A 21862-nucleotide genomic window follows, 5' to 3' on the forward strand; every position below is an offset into this window, starting at 1 on the left:
AACTCATTTATTGTATTAGTTCCTCTTCGGACCGGTGTCACCTAAAGGCCTCATTTATCGGAAACCAATTAGATGCTGCCACGTAGGTATTCCTTTGTAAACCAAGTAAGGCATACAGCAGGGGATCACGAAAATCCCTTCCCGCTCGAGCTCCAGACCAGACCGAAAACCTTCTTCCCCATGCTTTGCGTCCTCCCCCCTTCTCTCTCTATGTGTGTGTGAAACAGTTTTTGCTGTTAACCATTTATTCGCCGTTTGTCTCTTACTCCCACCATTGATTCGCCGTTAGCCTTGTAGATTTTATTTCAATTTCTCACCAACATATTCATATACACTTATATTTGTTATTTTTGCATATACAGTTTTAATATCTGAAACTATTTAGGATTTTGAAATTATTTTTGCAATATCTGAAGAATTAGATTTTGTGGGAAAGAAGAGAGAGGAGAAAAAATAACAGGGTGCTTGGGAACAAAAACAGGGATTGAGAGACAGAGAGAGATTGCTGAAGTTTGTAGAGTTTGTGCATTTGAAACGGAATGGAAAAATCTATTTGGGGAAGGAGAGGATATGCGAGAAATAGATGAAAAAAAATATCAGAAACTAAAATGATATAAGTGATTTCGCCGTTCGTCGTCTGAAGCTTCTCTATCAGGACCGAAGGTCGTACGACGTGCAGTGGGTTTTGATTTTGTCGAAGGGATTTTCTGTGATTCTACTCTTTTGTCGTTTGCTATGGTGCGACCAGGTTTAAGTTTAGATGATATGCTTAAGGTGTCATTTCTCCCTCCATTTTCCCAGAATGCAACCTTCGTCCCCCTTTCTCTCTCTCTGAAATGTTCTTCATTTTCCCCCTTGGTCTGCGCCCCCCTTCTCTCTCTCTCATTTTCTTCTGCCCCCCCCCCCCATGGGAATGCCTCTACCCGTCTGGACCTAGCGTCACTCTTGACTTGGCAAAATTCAAACCTAGTAATGATGCCAAACAATCAAAAACCAGAATTGATTCTTCGAAAGTCGAATAATTCTTGGTGGAACATATGGCATCTTCCTTGACCAAGGATCCCAATTTCACAGCAGCACTTGCCCAGGCCATTTCAGGAAGATTTTTACATCAAAATCCAAACAGAAAAAATGGTGAATGTTAGCAAGAAAATGAGGGTAGAGAGATAATGAGGGTTTTTTACTTTCGGGATCAACAAAGAAAGTGGGATTGGAGCAGAGAGAGGGGGATCGAGAGTCTTTTGGCTTCAGAGGGAGAGAGGGGTTTCGGTCTAATGCGCCTCCTTAGTTCTTTCGTGTACCGCACACGTGACAAGTTTTGATTGGCCTCCAATAAATGAGGGTTGCCGGTGTCACCTGCAGGAATGTTTTCTCTTATCGTATTTATTTTTTGTTTTTAAACTTTTTATACTTTTATCATGTTTTGAAAAGTTTTTAACATGACTATTTTTCTTTTGTTAATACTGAAATATTCTAATAATATTATAAATTTTTCATGTTTGAAAAATAAAATTGTAAATGTGAGAAATATAAAGCAAGATTAGGAAAAAATAATAATAAAATGTTTACATAGATGAATAGGGCATATTAAATATATAAAAAAATTAACTTATATATATTTTTTACATTGATTTTACATAATCCAATAAAAAATTTATTTTAATATATTGATATCTATTTAAAAAAAAAAAAGAAAAAAAAACCATGCCACAAGATGAGGCATAGCGGGAAGTAACGAAGTCGTACAAAATTGGATATTTGCAAGAGTGCGCAAGTATTGTTCTTTAAAAAGAAAAAAAAATAGTGAATATATATTCACATAAAAAATTTTATTCATTTTTTTCAAAAAAAAAAAAAAGATTGCGTGATCATAAGTTTATCCACATTACTCTTTTTTTTTTCTTTTTTTTTTTTTAAAGTAGGTAGGCATATCATCGATGAACTAAAGGATTATAAGATACAAAGTTTGATGGGTGGAGCCTCCTACAATCTTCCCAAAGCCAACAAATACAACGCAAGAGAAATAAGAAAAACATAATCTGGAGCAAAAGTTTCGGCTCCCACCCATTTTCCATAAGGGAAGCCGCAACGGAAAATTGTGTGTTGTATTTTGTTAGTCTAGACTGGTTGAATGAGACTTTCACAATCACTTTAACTTAATCCTTAAATAGAAAAAAACGAGAACATAAGATAGTAGCAATTGAAAACTGTGTTGAATCACCGGCGAAAGTCCATCACTGGCTGTGGTGGGGCATGCAGCTCACGCACCACACTAGAAATGAAAGTATAGGTCTAAAAGATCTAAAGTCGCTAGTTCGGAGAGAGCTATGTGTGGTGGCATCAGGCTCTCCAAAGTGTGATGGCACGTGAGACGTACGCGTCGGACTTTTGAACTATTTTCTTCTGCCTTTTGGTAGATCGGTAGTTGGAGAATCTGGTGGTGGGGCGCGTGTCGGTCGAAGGAGGCCCGAATACAGCAGATCAACATATTTCAATACTATAGACAGAAAATTAAAGAAAAATAAAGAAAATAACCATAGAGTTGGTTCTGCGAAGGGCTAATAGGGGAGGGTGGGTGGTGGGTGGAGCCGAAGCTCCAACCCCCCTCTGGCCAGAGAGTGGTGGTGGGGGTTTTTATTATCGAGAGAGAGAGAGAGATCTTCGTTTAAGGGTCAAGCTTACTCTTTCTTTAAATGGGAAAGCGTACAGATTAGGAAATAAAAGGCAGATAAAATAAGTAGCTGGCCTGTCGCTCTCAGAATGAACCATCTGTTGACTATGAGCCCCTGTTTGTATTCGAAATTTATCTCAACTTATCTTATTTCATTATTATAATTTTCTTAAATTTTTACATAAAATATAATAAATAATTTAATTTTTTTAAATTTTAAAATAATAAGAATATTAAAAATAATATTTTATTTAATACATTTAAAATTATCTCAACTAATTCCTAAATCCAACGTAGCTATCGCCTTATCATAATAATAATTGCAACACTAGTTTACTTCTTTAAAAAGATAAGTCCAAAGGCCACCACCACCCACAAGCAAGCAGCCATGGCTTCCCTGACTGACACCCAATACTATCTTTTCTGCTTCTTCGTTTGGATCTTCTCTACCCTCCTCCTTCGATCCCTGTTCAGAAAACCCAACAATCAGGAACCAGCCATCGGTGATCTACACCTCCCTCCAAGCCCACCCGCCCTCCCACTCATCGGCCACCTCCACCTCCTTGGTCTCACCCTCTACAAATCCTTGCACAAACTCTCCCTTCAATATGGACCTCTCCTCTACCTCCGCCTTGGCCCATCTCGAAACCTCCTAGTGGTTTCACCGGCCTCCGTGGCTACCGAAGTGTTCAAAGCCAACGACCTTGCCTTTTCAGACCGCCCCACTATTGCTTTCGCAGATGAGTTGCCGAAAGATGTCGGAGGTGTTGGATTCTTCAGCGCCCCCTATGGCGAGTACTGGAGGTTCATGAGGAAGCTCTCCATGACGCAACTGCTGGGAGCCCGGCAGATCGAACAGTCACGCTCCATTCGACAGGAAGAAATTGCGCGGCTTTTGCAAAGCGTGTTGGAGAGTGCTGATAGAAGAGAGGTGGTTGATTTGGGTGCTGAGCTCATGAAGTTAACGAACAATTCCACGTGCAGGCTGGCGATGAGCACTAGAGTTTCAGGGGAAAATAATGAGGCAGAGCAGATAAGGGAGTTGGTGAAGAAGTCGTTGCAGTTGGCTTCGAAGGTTTGTTTTGGGGATGTGTTGGGGCCTTTCAAGAAGTTGGGTTTTTGGCTGTATGGGAAGCAGGCTGCAGACATGGACAAGAGGTATGATGAGATTCTGGAAAGGATATGGAAGGAGCATGAAGAAATTAGCGGGAAGAAAGAAAATGAGGATTTGATGGACATACTATTGAAGGTGTACAAAGATGACAAAGCCGAGTTCAAGATGACCAGAACACATATCAAGGCTTTCTTACGTGTAAGTGATCAAGCCGTTCATTAAAATTGAAAATATAAATATTTTTTAACTAATTTTTTAACAATAAATAGAATCGGCCTCTTGTTATATATTAAACTTTTTTTACTTAATTAGGATCTCTTCGTTGGCGGCACCAGTACCTCGGCAGATGTCATGCAGTGGACGATGTCCGAGCTCATCAACCATCCTCATATGTTCAGGAAGCTTAGAAAGGAAATTGAATCAGTCGTTGGCACTGCTAGACTGGTTGAGGAATCAGATGTCTCTAATCTCCCCTACTTGCAAGCAGTTGTTAAAGAAACACTACGACTATACCCATCAGTTGCTGTGACAACAAGAGAGTGCCGCGAAAACTGTAAGATAAAAGGCTATGACATACCCCAAAAGACTATGGTGGCGATAAATCTCTATAGCGTAATGCAAGATCCAGAAGTGTGGGACGATCCAAGTGAATTCCGACCAGAGAGGTTCTTGGTCTCTTCTGAAGTACAAAATGAAAATGAACCAAGAGGTCAAAGTTTGGTTGATTTTGTTCCCTTTGGGGCCGGAAGGAGAGGTTGCCCTGGCTCAGCTTTGGCATACAGCACAATGAATTCCACAATCGGCGCCTTGGTTCAATGCTTTGACTGGAAGATTGGGAGTGGTGGAGATGAGGATAAGGTTGACATGGAAGTTGATTCCGGCTTTGGTTTGTCCAAGGCGCACTCACTTGTATGCCTCCCTGTGGTTCGCTTCAATCCCTTCGCTTCTTCGGCGCCGTAAATGAATATTTTCATACTTTAGTATTGGCATGCATGCAATATAAATTATAATTGCTCAAAATATGCATGCATAGAAACTATTTCATAAGCTAGCTAGCTAGCTTTCCAGTATGGGTATAATATTATCCTTGAAAGATGGGAATTCATGAGTATATGCTGATCGGAGAAATTTATATAACTTTGTGTGGCCGGGCCGGGTATTATTTAGTTTTAGCACTTTGACAAACGGTGGCCGGACGCCGAAAAATTCAGATCTAGCAGTCAGTTCCAGGTTCCAACCCAAAAAAACATCCGACCCTACCCTAGCTTCTTAATCAAACCAGGTTCGTTCGATCTGTAACTAAGCCCCCTACCCAAAAATAAATGGCAGCAAATTAACCAAATTAAGGGCATGCATATATAGTAATGCTACATACATGAGTCGTGTGGAGTATGTAAGTACTATGCAGTCATTTTAAAAAAGAATAAGGTGTTCCATTAATAAAAAATTATTTTTTTTTATATAAATCTTATATTTATTTTTTTTTAAAATAATTACACGCTCCTTACATATTCACAATTACAAGTATATTTGCGAATATATTAGGTATTCGATCTATTGAGAAGTATATATCCTCGTAATTAATTTAATCATAAAAAAAGTATATGGCAGCTTTATCAACAAACTTTGACGCAAAATAATAATAATAATAAGCGTCCAGAAGATCTTCGATCAGAAAGCCAAATGGCATTAAATTACCTCACTCATAAGCAACATTAATTAACGAACTCGATCTGGCCTCCTCCTAGAAGATTGCTGCCAATTTTATTCTTTTCTTGGAGGAACGTCTTTTTACCATGCATATTATACTTTCCGTGTGGCATTTTCAACAGAACAAGTCCGAAACTTTGGTTGATCCTGGTATTCCGCCTTCAAGACTTCCTTCCTGGCTGTACGTGCGGTTATAACATTGACCTTGAAGCAGAAATTAAGTCGGTAACTAATCATGTCTTCATTAATTGATTCTTTCAATTTATAATAATTAGATCCCGGCCTGCATATCGCAACACAAACCCAACACCCGCCCCAACCATAACCAGAATTAAGGCTAAGCTATCATACTTCCAACCGGCTGCCCTGATCGATCGATCTCTAATGGCATTCAACATACTCCACCTTCTCTTGCTCATATCTTTGTCAGGTACGTACGAACGTTATACCCCGCATATATATATATATATATATATATATATATTACTATTCTATGGTTTTATATATGATGCTATATATATATATATACAACTAATTTCTTTCTGGGATTCGGATTTTTCAGGAGCAGAGGCCACAGTTTTTACATTGCAAAACAGTTGCAGGAACACGATATGGCCAGGGATCCTACCCGGGGCAGGCAAACCTCAACTAATGAATGGGGGGCTTCAGCTCAGGCCAGGTGAAACTATAGAAATAAATGCACCAAAAGGGTGGTCGGGCCGTTTCTGGGGTCGTCGTCGGTGTTCCTTCGATAAATCTGGTAAGGGAAGGTGCCTCACCGGAGACTGCGGTGGGCAGCTAAAATGCGCGGGGCTGGGGGTGCACCGCCTGCAACACTAGCAGAGTTTACCCTGGACAGTCCAGTGGATTTCTACGATGTTAGCCTCGTCGATGGCTATAACATGAGGATTTCGATAGTACCAAAGGGGGGTTCAGGCCCTAATTGTAAGGAGGTGAGTTGTGTGTCGGACTTGAACAGACATTGCCCTGATGGCTTGCAAGTAAAGAGGAATGGTCATGTTGTGGCATGCAAAAGTGCTTGCTTAGCGTTTAATGCACCCCAATATTGTTGCACTGGATCCTACGGCGGCCCTCAAACCTGCAAGCCTACCCGTTATTCTCAGGTGTTCAAAGCTGCTTGTCCCACTGCTTATAGTTATGCCTACGATGATCCCACCAGCACTTTCACTTGCGAAGGATCAGCTAACTATTTGATCAGGTTTTGTTAAATTAATTAAATTATATTGTATATGTTATATATATATATATATATATATATATCGGTGGTAAACTTGTACGTACGTGGTTACATCATTAATCGTATCTGTTTCAAATAAATTACTCAAAAGGTATACATGAAATTACCATGTAAATTATTGCCATATATAACAGTACTTTTTTGTGTAAGAAAATAATAATAATTCAGGAATATTTGTTGTTGATCACATTGACTTGCACATCATGATGAGTACTGTGTATACAAAATCGCATATGTATATATGTCGTGTGCCTTTATAATGATGATCAGTACTGTGTACAAACGGGTGCATGAAGTAGGGCAAATTAAACGCTCATATATATCTCAGCCCTAGTGTGATATGGTATTTAATTTTACAAAATAGCTAGCATGTCTTAAGGCCGCCTAGAGTATATATACGAATTCATGTTGTAAACAGGGCTCGATTCATTTTTTTATTTACGTCTTATAATGATTCAAAGCAATTTGAGTCATACAAATACGATGATCATACGGCCTTGACATTGGGTGCAAATTTAATATTTTAAATTTAAACTAATTTAAGATATTATTTATATATGTGCTCAGTGATTAAGAGCCCTAGCTAATATTAATATTTAAACTTGCACAATAATAAATAATAAATAATAAATAAACTGTTTCAGAAGAGTACGTATTTATTTCTATTAATTCTATGCCTCTATAAGTTTGAATCCCATGCTGCAGATACCTTTAAGGTGAATTGCTGAATGAGTCTAATTTGGGTTTTCATCGTTTTGAAAAAAGCTTCCTCATTTTTTTATTTTTTACTTTACTCAAATTTTCATTCTTGAGTTTTAATAAATTTGTAAATTAGTTTCTCCAAGTATCTCTTCTTAATACTTGAGTCATCCAAGTATGACTCACTAGAACCACACTGTGGACAGATACATCTAGACCACTCATGGGTGGTTGGCAGTTGCCAGTACTTTGTTGTGAGGCACCCTAAGAATATAAGTCACCTTGGTTGGCGAAGGCTACCCCTATAGATGACCAAGGTAACTTGAACTTGAACTTGAACTAGAGCTGCTTTGGGGTTTCTTATGAAATTAGGCATCAACAAGCGACTAGACCCGAACCAGCCGTCAGTGGTAGACCCATTTAAAAGTCGCCTCCATCTCTTTGGGCCATTCTTTCCCGACTCGTTGCAACACCTCTCCACCAAGTATGAGACCCTACGTCAATCTCCACCTTGGTGTTTCACGATGGTTATGCTTGTTAAATCGCCTATGTCCCTAACACACCCAAGCTGCTACTGGAAACACCGAGCATGGTGCAAAGGTGCTTGAGGTAAAAAAAAAAAAAAAAAAAAAAAAAAAAAGGTACTCGCAATAAATTGTGACAATAGCAAATACCAAAATCAAACTTCATTCCAGAAGAAATCGTATATTCTGCCAAGGCAGACCTGACTGTTTTTTTTCCCATCAAAAGACTAGGTTTTCTATTTTCAGTGAAACCAATATTCAGAGCTTTGCAATCAGGCCACCTTGTTTATGAATGTTTCTTCCACATTTTATAGATATCACCATAGCGAAAATGTAAGAAATTTTAGCTACAAACAAGTGCTGTCGTGTGAAATTTATAGAAGTGTTGCAAGTTTGGACTGATCCCAAATCCATTTGCAAATCAACCACCATTGGCTTCTTACAAGATCAAAATGTTCATTACCTGGTATACAAAAAAGTTGGTGTCCGACTGCATTCCCGGGAGATGAAGATTGTGATCATGTTTGACATTAGCTGACAGTAAAAATTATACCAAACAAGGTATGAGCAGTTTGGGGGGTGCATTACCTAAACCACGTCGCATGTCAGAGGAGTATGATCCTATAAAGAACCGCAGCAGTTGAATCTCCGTTGAGGTTCTGGATCCTGCCCAGGGACAACAATCTTTGTTCCGGTGAGTAGTGATGAAGCTCCTCCAGATTCTGATTCATCATTGGCAATGAGGGACTTCTTGCTGATGATTCGATAAATTTCTGTTAGGATTGTGAGGAAAGCAGATTCAACATTGGTCGCCTCCAGGGCCGACGTCTCCATGAAGAAGAGGCTCTCCCTTTGAGCAAACTCCTTGGCATCCTCAGTAGGTACAGCTCGAAGTGAACCCAAGTCAGTCTTATTGCCTATGAGCATGATAACAATATTTTTGTCAGCATGGCCCCGCAACTCCTCCAACCACCTGGTAACGTGATCAAACGATTGACGCTTGGTTATGTCATAAACTAGCATCGCCCCCACTGCACCTCTGTAGTATGCACTGGTCACCGCCCTATATCTGTTATTACCACCATAAACATGAGCTGAGCATGACAAACATATCTTGTAATGTGAACCAAATGGACATATGTATAAGCAATAAATCATATATGAACTCTCTCTCTCTCTCTCTCTCTCTCTCTCTCTCTCTCTAACTGAAACAGTGCCACGTTCAATAATTTTGGATTAGCGAGGTAAACCTTGTTTTCTATTTTAAACTGTCAAAAACCTTGCCACCCATTAACCCGGGTATTTCTAGCCTCCATCTCATTGAAGAAATCTGTGCTCCCCCAGAGTTAAGTCATCCGCCCACTCTTCCCTTCCCTTTTTTTTCTACTATCTCAACTTCAATCTACACTAGCTTACAAGTTATCACTAGTTCCATTGCTGATCTTCTCTAACTGATGACTCTATGATCTCATTGAGCAGTATCAGACAATAGTCTCTCACTGATATACATATTGACACCATTCAGAGTTCTAATACCACAAAAAAGAACTTGAACCTGCCAACTTTAACGCACTGATTTACTGACAGCGTCATACCAATCCACTGCAAACCGATTTTCAGATCACTCTAATTTTCCTCCTGACAACTTTCTAGTAAAATATGAACAAGAGGATCTACAACGACCATGGAAACTACATTGCCACCAACTCTTCTATAATCTTTTTAGACCAACTACTTAGCCCAACCCAATAGTCCTTAGGTTCCTATTAACAACATCTCACCTAAACCAGAAATCATAAATAGCCAAATTTCAAACCAGTGAAACGCCATGTTCGAGCATATCATTAAGGTCATTCTTGCATTACTTTTCCGGTTCCTAAAGCCAGACCTACGCCTACCCAGTACTTCAGAAACCACTTACTGAACACCACCCTCGACTAAAAGCAAAGCCTGCGATTTTGAGGCAATTACAAAAGATAAACCACTCGGCCAAATCCTTTAGACCCGGTTACACTATTTCAAATCACACAATGTTGGCTGGAAAAAGGAAATACCTTTCCTGACCAGCAGTGTCCCAAATCTGAGCCTTGACGGTCTTGTGGTCGATGAGGAGCGTCTTGGTCTGGAACTCGACCCCGATCGTGGCCTTAGACTCCAGACTGAACTCGTTCCTGGTGAAACGCGCCAAGAGCTGCGACTTCCCGACGGCCGAGTCTCCGATCATGACCACCTTCAACACGTAGTCGATCTTCTGGTTATAATTGCCCTGCCCCAACATATTGGACACCTCTCAGTCTCAGTTCTAAAATTCAAAGACCGAATCCAATCGAATAAGCGTTTGATGAGCTTCTCTCCAGATCGATCGGTGGAGGATTTTGATTTGTCAGGAGGAGAGCAGTACAAAGAGGGAAAACGTGAAAGACGTCGATGATGAGCCTAACAGAAGGTCAAAAAGGTTGAAGTAGGAGCTCGCAAACCATAGATATGGGAGCGATTGCATCGAACGACTCCGAGATTTACAGTAGACATAGAAAGTTTAGAGAGAGAAAGAAAATGGAACGGAAGGGGAAGGAACGAAAGAAGCGAAGAAAGACATGTCAGAGCAAACAATTGTCTACAAACATCTGTCTTGGGAGCCTGTTTCAGATCCAGAACCCCAGCTGAAGATGATTCCCAGATCGGTAACAGGGGAGGACAAATTGCATATGCTGCGTCTCCCTTGTTTGGAAGAGGTCAAAGATGCTGTCTATTCCATTCCTATTTAGTCGGCACCAGGAGCTGATGGGTTTTCCGAGCCGTTGGTATTATCATAAATAATTAAAAATAAAAAATAAGATTTATTTGCTGCTGTCCAACACTTTTTCCACAGCTGATTTTGCTTAATGACTCTTTCAAATAAAAAAAATCTATATATCGTCTATTTTTTTATTATTTTGTCGTCATCATGATAAATTTATAAATAAAATATAATAAATAATTTTTTAATATCTAATATTATATATAAAATAAGAAAAAAATAATAAAAATTAAAATAATAATTTAAGATACGTTTGGTTATTAAATACCTCTCAATTCATCTCAACTTATCATTAAAATTTTTTTAAATTTTAATATAAAATATAATAAATAATTTAATTTTTTTAATTTTTAAAATAATAATAATATTATAAATTAATATTTTATTATCTCAACTTAATTCACTTTAATATCCAAAGGCAACCTTAATATTACTCCTTTCAAATGCCATCATCGTTCCTTCCAAAATCTTGATGCTCCAGCCGGATTTTCAGAGATAGGGCCTATTATCTATGCCGTGTCTCATTAAAATCTATGCCAATCATACGAAGCTTATTTCTTTCTAACCTACTACTTAGCTTAAAAGATGATTGGAGTTTTACAAATAAAATTAGGCTCTCTGTGCTGATTAGTCATTACCAAAAGTTTTTATCTTTCTTTTTCCTTTTGAAAAGTTCTCTCTCCAAAAAAATATTTCTCCTAAACTGTTCTTTGTTTTGAAAGTTTGGAGTAGATCAGTTTCTATAAACACTATAAACAGTATTACTTGCTCGAATCTATGTTGCCTGGCTGGCTTTTATTTATTTATTTTTATTTGGAAAATGGGATTTCGAACTCCATAATTCTATTTTTTAGAAGTTGAAGATTATGTCAATGCTTTTATTTTGTCATTGTGATCAATTTTGTTTTTCGTTACAGATTTATTTGTTACTCAATCAGTAGAAATGTCTTTCCATTTAACTAACCGGCACATAATTAATTCAATTTAAATGCGTTACATTAACACTTTAATTGAGAATGACAAATTTAAAATGAAAAATTAAATTTTTTAATTTGATATTTGAAATTCCATAAACCAAATGAACACATGATGTCCACATTATAATGCTAGGTAGCTTTTCCTTTGGCGAGGAGGCCAGGCCCTGTTTTGGTTTATTTCGTGGTCATGTATATATAATCTATTTTCTATCTATTTTGGGAATATTATAGTTGTTTGATATGAATTTAGAGGACAATGAGTTGAGCCTTGAGACTCCATTTGACTTGAGAATGTCTCTTTATTTTGTTTTTCCCCCCTTCTCCAAATTCGCTTATGATCGATTACGGAAGGGTAAGATCGCCTCTTAATTTGGTTGTATTTCTCAATTGAAAACCGTAAATGGCATTACAAGTATAATGATCTGAAACGTTTGCTCTACTATCTATCTTCTTCAAGGGCGTCTCACTTCTGGAAAAGAAAAGGAATGGATTTTTCTCTTCTTTTCCTATGATTTAAATGTGATTTTACAAAACCAACAATCTAATATCATTTTATTATACTGCATAAACTGGGAAAGAGAGTCACTGTGTCACATGTTTTGTGTTACTTGCAGGCCATCTTCCTAACCCTATCTGTACAGAAAGTTAAAACAAATCAGGCAGAATGATTCGAATACTGCTTCTCTTTTCTAGAACACATGCACTTCGCCTTGGTATCCGTGAGCGTCTGCAGAAAAACAAAAAGACATTTGTAACGGAAGATAAAAGAGTTGGTTTTAAGATACATGTGAGGTGTTGTTCTGTCAAAAGATTCATGTGGGTTTGATGTAAGGATGTTGTCTTTCACATTACCTGGACCTGTTTCTGTAGGTCTTTAATGTACTCCACCGCCAATTCTAACATATCTGCTGTGTTGGTTTGCTGCGAATGGAATAACAAAAAAGAAGAAATTGAGTTCATAGCAAACAGATTTGACATTCATAAGTTAAAAACATATGTAGTAGAAACTACCTTGTCCATATTTGGGAAAAGCTCTTGTAGTTTCCTCATCCTTTCACTAATACGTGTTCTTCTCACCTGATGTAACAGATCTCAAAATGTCATGATATCATATATATCCCAAGCTAATAAAGTGAAGTGAATCCTCATTAAAATGGTAGATATGCACATGAACCCCGAAACCAATATCGAAGAGCATCTGTAAATTAAAAGACGAGATTTACCCTCTCTGCAATGCTTCGAGGGTGAGTGGCGCAGCCTCTTTTGGCTCGAATTTTACAAGGCACAGAACCTTGAAATTGCAAGAACTTCTCTATAGTGGCCATCTCAGTGGAAGTCCTGGGCAAACTCAAATGATGAGTCAAACCATGGGGTCTGTTTCCGGATCCTGGGTTCTGTTGAATAAAAGATCAATTACATGATAGGATAAGCAAAGTGCGGATTGCCAAAAGGAGAGCCGAAAAAATTTAAATCGAGCAGCCAGTACTACCTGAATATCTGATGCATTGGAAGATGAAAACACATTAACCTCATCGTCTCTGGCTCTGCTTAGGCTATTGAATGTGGATCCATTCCAAGTATCGGTTGTGAAGTTGCGAATGTAGTGTTGATTGCTGTCACCATCATTATTTGCCAAGATTTGATCCTCTTGACTCTTTATTATTTCATTCCCAATTTCAGCAACCTGAGGCAAACGTGTTGAGCATGAAGATTGCCCGTTTGAGAAGCTTAAATGATCATTCCTCATCACACTGAAACCTGTTAGGCATTAAAAGATATTCAGCATTCTATCTTGAAGGGTATGAAATAGAAATGCTCAAATTCTGAAGATTAGAAAAGAAATTCAAAGAAACAAAGTTGGCATCAAATTGAAGACTTAATTGATAATTCCTAAACAAAATTGACCCTACAGCTAGTTGCTAGCAGTCCTCCGAATCTTCCCCTAAACATTTCCCCCCTTTTAATGTTCATTAGATGGAAATTCGTTCACCCACCAGAACCCAGTGAAAGAGGAAGGAAAGAGAAGTCTAAAACTCAATCCTCTAATTTCCGCTAAAAGTTGTAGAGATCTCTTATTGCTCCTAGCTGAGTTCAATTGCTTCAGTCTTCCCAAGGAATTGAAAGAGAAAACCCAACATCTTTGGTTGCTGAGGATTTCTTATAGGAAGTGTAGTAAAAGATTTTACTCACAAGCCTACATGAGCTTATTCGGCCTAGTTATGGTGAATCCTATTTAAGGGAAAGAAAGGAATGTATTCATAAAAGACCCAGTGCTTTATTTCTCAGCATCACAAACACAGACAGCATTAAACAGATAAAGAAAGGGCATAAATTCGAGTGAGAGCAAATAAACAAGCATGAATACCATTATTTTCTATGGCTAGGTCGGAGAAAAGACCACCTGGAGGGCTACTTTGCCTAACAAGAAGGGATCGATTTCCTGCACCCAGTTTCGATTTCGTCGAATTATCTAATCCAACAGAGTTCACAGCGGTAAAGGAGCCATCCAAATCAGTCCCCGCAGCCAATGAATTATGATTTTGAAAAGCTTGAACTTGTTGATCAGCTTGGTAAACCATCTGAGAGGCGGAATGGGCCGAGCCATTGCACGAAGACATGAACCTTGCTAACATGGTCTCCACCTCGGGACTCGATGGTCGAATATACCGATAATTCTCGCATCCAACACCATCACCGCCATTGCTGCCATCAACAAGGCTGTTGAGCAATGCGCTCGGAGCAGAGCGATAGCGCGTTAGGACAGAATTATCCTGGTGATGTTGCTGCTCATGAAGTTGTTGTTGGTAAACAATCGAATCCATGGGGTGGTTCCTTCTCAGCTCCCCATCTGAATATTTGAAAGTTGGACTGTACAAAAGACTCATACTTGCCTCTCTTGCAGATTCCTGAGGACAATCAATAATTATATTTCCATAAGTTTCAGACGTAGTACAAAAATATAAACCTGAATTGCTATGACAAAATCTAAAACTGTGCTTGCTTGGACTTCAAAAGTTGCTAATCCAAACCCAAAAGCTGCCAAAAAGAGAAGGGAAAATCAATAAAAACCTTAAACTCAGCCACCAAAAGATAAAAATGAAGATACAAATTATAAAGACCTGCTTGCATTTACACAACAGTACTCCAATTTTGACGCAGAGTTGAGAACCATTTGAGCTCCAAAATTGATGATGTCGCCAAGTCAAGTAGCTCAAGCTTAATTTCCGGGTCGTATATGAATCACTTGCAAATTGGTTGGAGAGAGAACGGAGAGAGGAATTGCTCGATCTGAAAGAAGGGAGTAACAGAAACCAACAATGTTGTCTCTCGGGGCATGGCAATATGTACTAGCTTTGCTTTACATGTACCCTTTGTTTTTTGACTTTATTACGGGAATGCACCAGTGCATAATGAATAATTAATTAAGAATGTGGTCCATATTTGACATGTCATTATTTGAGTTGACCGCGATTAAAATCCTTTAATGTAATTTTTTACAAAGTAATTAAAAAAAGTTCAAATTTTATCATTGTAATATATATATATATATATATATATAACTTAATAAATAATTGAATATAGAGGGCAACAAATTAATAATAGAGTGACAAAATGAAATTATACTGTCAGATTATTACAGTAGTAGTTTAAAATCCAGATATTTCTAATTCTTAAACGTAATCAAAATAGTGGAATGTTGGGTTTTGAGGATATTGTTCGTTATCAAATTGTGAAAATGTGTGTAAAATTATTTCTGTAAGTGCGTGACTAGGCGCTAGCTACTTTAAAAAGAAAAAAAGAAAAGAAAGTGGCGTGTGTATGCATGCAGTTGATCATGTATTAATAATTAGTAGATAGAATCAAGTAACGTACGTACGTACGTACGTATGTAGGTTATCCAAGCTTAAAAGCATGCGTGGGTGTGTTCATGATAAGGAATAAGGTAGATGCTTAATTTGCTTACGGGCGAAGCGACTAGTACTAGCTAGCTAGTATATATACAGTAATTAATTAGCCTAACACAAGATTAATGCATTCATTGGAATATTAATATACATATATATATATATATATAATATGTGTGTGTTTTGTGGCTATATATAATATGTATATATATCTATATATATAAAATTTCATGATGGGGTTTTTCTATTCATTAATTAATTAATTAGGTATCTTTTTCATGCATAATTAAACGAATTACTATACGATCGAACAACGTGAACAAAATGAGCCAATTAAAGCACAGCATGCAATAATTGTGAAGATCAAAAACCCAATTAAGAATTTCGGAAATTTTGGCTTTAATATATAAGAGTTCATCTTCGGAACGGTCCGACTGTTCCTGGGCGTTTAACAGCCCCCTATCAAAATCAGCCACATATGAAATTCTATACAAGATGGAATAAAGCTGGTCTTATATGATAAAATCATCTGAAGCGTATTTCTTTCGAGAAGAGAAACGTCGCAGTCTCCTTTGAAATTCGACACCGGATTTGCTGCCGCAAGATTCATTTACAATAAAAGAGAATTAAGGAATCATAATATTATTGCAATTTTTTTATTTTTCTTGGCAACTCAACATTATTGTAGTTGCATCCATTGTACACATGGATAATGTTTGACCCACATCCAGTTCATACAAAGAAAGTGTTGGCTGTTGGAAGGGTATTGGAGTTCGCGCATTGTTTCCAAACTCCTGAGCTAATCTCTCTCTCTCTCTCTGTTTGCAGAGTCCTAACTTCTAACTTCTAAGACATGAACCTCCAATCTAGAAATCTTCTATCCCCAAAATTCGGGAATCAAACCTCATAAATTTCAGATAAGATTCCGATGCTGCTAACACCAATGGTTTCTCTACCACCACCAGTTGTCCTTGTCTTCGGTTGCACGCTCACTCTAGTCCCGCTTGCTCACTCTGTTCCTTTCATTGTCTTGGATAATTTTTACCATTCTTCTTCTTACACCCTCAATTTTTCTAGATTGTGAGCATTTTTTTTAGAGAGAGGGGGATGGTCACAGCTTGGGATTAGGGAGTTTGCCGAAGATTTTTTCACTGGGAGAGGGTGAGTGTCAAACGGAGAGGGAGAGGGTAAGGGGGCTTTGAGGAGAAGGGAAAGGGGGGGTGCAGATCAAAGAAAGGGCTCGAGAAATTTTTTTTTTTCAACGTTTATCAGCTGTTATGCAGGCATATGGGTTGAAAAATGAGACCCCTACGTGACAAACACCTATTGGAGGGCTATTATTTGAAAGAGATCGGACCGACCGGTGGGAAGGTTTTCCCAATATATAATTGGTTAAAATGAAAGCATGCGTTGCATTGTTAGATATATTGAATTAGCTATATATGCCTGAGGTTAGATCTATATATAATAAATTAAGGAACATTAAAAATTAATGCGACGACGTTAGACTACTGATGATCAAGGGTTAACTTGATTAAAATATTATTGGTTGATCCGGAATAATGTAATGCCTTGATACTTCAAGGAGATTAGGTATATTATTCCTAATTATTATTATAATTGGAAACTGTCGTCTTCTTCTTTCTTTTATTTTTTATTTAAAAAGTAAATACAGTTAGCTTAGCCATGAGAGCTACAGTAGTACCCATGTTAGACTTGGAGAAATGAGGATAATTTCCTTATATATATATATATATATATATATAACTAGACTTTTAGATGATTAAAGGATATATATTCGATACAGCTAGATATTTGACTATATGATTCTAATCAATTATATATTATTATAAAGTCAATGGAATTGCAGAAACAGGTAGCTAGCTAGCAGCTAGCTGTTTGAAAAACTGTGAGTTTTATTACCACCTACATCAATGTTTTAATTAATAATAAAGAAAAAGAAAGGCCGAACGCAAGACAATATTATATATATATATATATATATATCTCATATAAGAGTAGTACTGTGATTATCGTTTCATTTCTTTTCATAAATTAAATGAAATGAATTAAAATAAAAGTTAAAAATTAAATAAAATATTATTAAAATATTTTTTTAATAATATTTTTTTTTATTTTAAAATTTAAAAAAATTGAATTGTTTATCTTATTTTATATGAGAATTAAAAAAATTATAATAATTAAATAAAATAAGTTGAGAAATTTTATAAAAACAAAAGACTCAGCATAAGTTTTCAACGCCCATCTATATAATTAAGATACGGCCTGCTTGTGGTATTATTTGCACATTAGTTTTGATATTGTTAACTCTTCATAACCACTCAATTAATCAAAACCTTGACCGCTAACTTGTCACTAACTATAAAGTAATTAATCCTCAAATTACTCTCATTTACGTTCACATGATGGATCATATCCTAATAAATATACATAATATGAGTGTGGCTATGCATCAACCGCGCCGCACACCTCACAGGATATTTTTTTTTTTTTTTTACTCAGCACACGGGGTGTGCTGCGGCTACAGACTAATGTAAATAATTACACATATAATATAGATGCATGGTTGACAGAATTAATGAAAGCAATTTTATTAATTTGTTTTTGAACAGCTAGCTAGCTTAAAAATGTAGATTTAACTCACAACCTTCAAAATAGAGATGCGTTCAAAATCCCCCTCTCCCAAATCAAAAAAAAAAAAATGTAGATATAACACATGCCACGCTTTTCTCTTGATCGATGCTTTTTAATAAAAAAAAAATGATTTGTATAAGTTTTAAATAGATAAATTCCGTACAGGTCTTTATAAAAAAAAGATCCCATCTTAAAAAAAAATAAAAATAAATTATTTTTTATTAATGGGATCTATTTTTTACAAAAGACTTGTATAAAACATATATATTTGGAAGTTATACCTAACATTAATAATGTTGCATGCATGTGAAGTCAACGATATTATATGTATGTATCATGTATAGATATGGCATAATATATATGATATAAAATAAAATTCGCTTACCTTTGACATAATACAAAAGTCTACCCTCTGGATATATAATTAGATGCGTGCGTGTCATGTGTGTATTAATACCTAGCGAGGACTTTCCCATGCAAGCTTAATTTGCAGAATTATTTTCATATACGTGTGTGTGTGTGATGAAGTTCTATTAATAATTACTTGTATCACAGTCGAATAAATAAAATAAATGGGCTTAAAACCTTAAATTGATTTAACCAGCTTGCATTATATATAATTAATCAAACTAATTAGTACCAAACATATATACACACACACACACACAATCGAGATGCTTATTGTATATATTTATACTACATTCTGATCACCTAGTCGATCTATATATGATCTATATATTGCTTGGATTACAACAAATCATAATTTATAATCAATATTGGTTCATTTTAATATAATACCCTTTATGAAAGGGAGATTAATGTTCCATCGCATATTATACATTTGGCATATATTATGGGCCAATGATCAGATCGATGCTTTGACTTCGCATGCAATTCGTTGTGTTCAAGCATATTTGATTGATACTCGAAGCATCTTGAAGAGACACTGTCCTTTCCCACTATTCCAAGTCAGCTTCAGCTATTATTTCTTTTTCTATATATATATATATATATATATATATATATATAGATCAGCTAGCTCGCAGGGAGGACAATTAATATTGATCGTTTATTTTATTATGCCTTCCGTGAAAGTAACTACTTATTACAATAAGCAAGCACAAATAGTTGGTACGTACGTTCATCGTGGATTCATTACTTTCAGCCATTTTATAAAATTAACTTATAGCTATATATTATTATATATATATGTAATTATATATATTGGTGCAGTTGTAATTAGATTGCAAGTATATAAAAAATTGATTATCGGGATCGATCGATCGGATCTTTAAAAATAATTCAGTTCAATCACATGAGGACGTACGCGGTATAAATAGACATATATATTGATCGATCGACTACTAATTAATAGGTTTGTATAATTAATTAATTAGTCACCAAATTATGATCTTACAATTTCTAGTATTATATGCATGCATTCATGCATGGGACTTATTAATAACGTATAACTGATCGAATAACTCATGATCAATCTCAATCGATCGTAAAGATTGCAAGAATCTACATATATATGCATCCATTTGTTATCGAGCCAATTAAGCATGCATCAACTATAATACATATATATATATATATATATATATATATATATTCGAGCCGTACGCGGTACGTAGATAATTATTTAATAAACTCGAGCAAATGCGACTAAAATAGACAAATCAATTACAATTGAGGCAATCTTATCTAGTTAATTAATTAAGATTACATAACCTCCTTTAGTGATTTGAAACACACACACATTACACACATATAATTAGGTCTCACCAAAGCCACCACCTAAATACCTAATTAATGGTTGGCGACCTATTAATTGGTTCGTGCATTTTTGAGAAGATCCGGATCTTCTCAAAGGATCATGACGAGCTTACTTACATTTTAATCCTGATAAAACCACATACGTACGTACGTATGTACGTGCGGACAGCATTTAATTTATAATTAATTAATCTTTCTCTCTCTCTCTCTCTCTCTCTCTCTCTCTCTCCACACCAAGTAGCTGCTAGTAGTAGTAAATATTAAAGAATCAAATAATATTATAAAAATCGTAGCTAGCTTTGTGGTTTGTTCTTTATAATTAAAAGCATGAATACAAGCAAATGGAATAGTATTCATGCTAGCTAGCTTAAGAATCTACCATTTTGAATAAAAAGGAAAGAATATTATTTTACAAAGAAGTGCATGATGATCATGTGAGTACGTACTCTATAATAATTGTTGTTCCCTTTATCTTTTTCTATGCTATAAGCACTAATATATAGCAAGCCTATCAAGATGCGTGCTTATCTTTTTGTATGCGAAGATCTACATATATATAATGTATACCCATGCATGCAGTCTCGATCTCATGTAAACTAAAAGGTGATCATTCATCATGAATATATATGTGTGTGTGTGTATGCATGCACATCTTGATAGGCTATATATATATATATATATATATATATATATATATATATATATTGTCTAACATCGATGAGCTGTACCCTCCCAAGAAAAGAGGAGTCATGTTGGGTATAATGTATCCAGAACATGCATGATATAATATAATTGGAATATGGCATTTTGGTAGGCAAAATTCCAAAAGTCCAATATCATGACTTCTCACAATTAGTTCCAACACGAGTCAATTAATGGATTAAGAAAATCCAGAAAAGTGGTATTCTTTTATCTATTATTTTAGTTGGAAATTAAGGAAACTCGTGTGTGTATATGCCATCGATCTGCCAAACCCGTCCTTGATTAATTAGCGACCATTTGATTGGATTTAGCCACACAGCTTTTGGTACACATACAGATCATCAAAGCATAATGATCTGGCATTTATATACGCAGGCAGGCCACAAAAGACAATATTATTGCATATATGCTCAGTTAATTTTACCATCCATGCAATGCATACAATTAGTTCATTGGGTATATAATGTGTCCAATTCACAACCATATGTTAAAACAAACAAATTGATTATTGCCTATATATATATATATATATATTTTGATGAAACATATTGCATTCATTAATAACGAACATTACAACTTTGACTTAAAACATATATAACAAACCAGCTACAATATTAATATCTCCTCATATACACAATTGTAACTGACATGATCTAGTCTATGTTACAAACCTCTACAGACCACCGTCTAAGAGATAGCCAAAACTTTATCCAAGACAGAGTTTACAAACCCCATACTTTATATAAGATGGAGTAGGGGACACTCTATGGATTAAAATTCCAAGAGACACTCTATAGACAAAAGTCCAAGAGATTTTTTTTTTTTCTAAAACAAAATACATAACAAAAATTAAAGATACATAGGAAAAAACGAATTACATCTTAGAAAGACATAGAATCACTTTTTTAACCTTGGAGGAAAAAGACAGACAAAGTAACTGTGATATATATATATATATGTTCGATCGTTCTTCAGCCAAAATGATAAATAATAATACTAGATAAAAACCAATTATTCCATATATTATATGCTATTGCGCATGCCCACTAGGAATTGACCAATACTTTCTGT

At 36.2% G+C, this 21862-nt stretch overlaps 3 protein-coding genes and 1 pseudogene across 5 annotated transcripts; 2 read left to right on the forward strand and 2 right to left on the reverse strand.

Annotated features, from left to right (window-relative positions):
• Positions 1-3017: 3017 nt before the first annotated feature.
• Positions 3018-4896, forward strand: LOC121238358 (cytochrome P450 705A22-like). Its single transcript, XM_041135202.1, has 2 exons — positions 3018-3983; positions 4098-4896. The coding sequence occupies exons 1-2, from the start codon at positions 3060-3062 to the stop codon at positions 4743-4745; spliced, it is 1572 nt and encodes a 523-aa protein (XP_040991136.1). The 5' UTR covers positions 3018-3059; the 3' UTR covers positions 4746-4896.
• Positions 4897-5605: 709 nt separating this feature from the next.
• LOC121238364 lies at positions 5606-6907 on the forward strand (annotated as a pseudogene).
• Positions 6908-8317: 1410 nt separating this feature from the next.
• Positions 8318-10786, reverse strand: LOC121238365 (ras-related protein RABA4c). The gene is made up of 2 exons (XM_041135212.1): positions 10031-10786; positions 8318-9045 (listed from the first exon to the last, which is right to left on the reverse strand). The coding sequence occupies exons 1-2, from the start codon at positions 10252-10254 to the stop codon at positions 8598-8600; spliced, it is 672 nt and encodes a 223-aa protein (XP_040991146.1). The 5' UTR covers positions 10255-10786; the 3' UTR covers positions 8318-8597.
• A 1441-nt stretch (positions 10787-12227) lies between these two features.
• Positions 12228-15079, reverse strand: LOC121238360 (transcription factor bHLH130-like). Of its 3 annotated transcripts, none has more exons than XM_041135206.1 (8): positions 14870-15079; positions 14752-14786; positions 14152-14656; positions 13240-13508; positions 12974-13144; positions 12762-12827; positions 12603-12671; positions 12228-12477 (listed from the first exon to the last, which is right to left on the reverse strand). In XM_041135206.1, the coding sequence occupies exons 1-8, from the start codon at positions 14877-14879 to the stop codon at positions 12406-12408; spliced, it is 1197 nt and encodes a 398-aa protein (XP_040991140.1). In that variant the 5' UTR covers positions 14880-15079; the 3' UTR covers positions 12228-12405. The 3 variants fall into 3 exon arrangements, with proteins under 3 accessions (XP_040991140.1, XP_040991139.1, XP_040991141.1); XM_041135205.1 differs by having other exon boundaries at positions 14716-14786; positions 14870-15078; XM_041135207.1 differs by lacking the exon at positions 14752-14786 and having other exon boundaries at positions 14870-15078.
• Positions 15080-21862: the final 6783 nt, after the last annotated feature.

Source organism: Juglans microcarpa x Juglans regia, chromosome 7D (genome assembly GCF_004785595.1).
Source record: "Juglans microcarpa x Juglans regia isolate MS1-56 chromosome 7D, Jm3101_v1.0, whole genome shotgun sequence".
Classification (NCBI taxonomy): domain Eukaryota; kingdom Viridiplantae; phylum Streptophyta; class Magnoliopsida; order Fagales; family Juglandaceae; genus Juglans; species Juglans microcarpa x Juglans regia.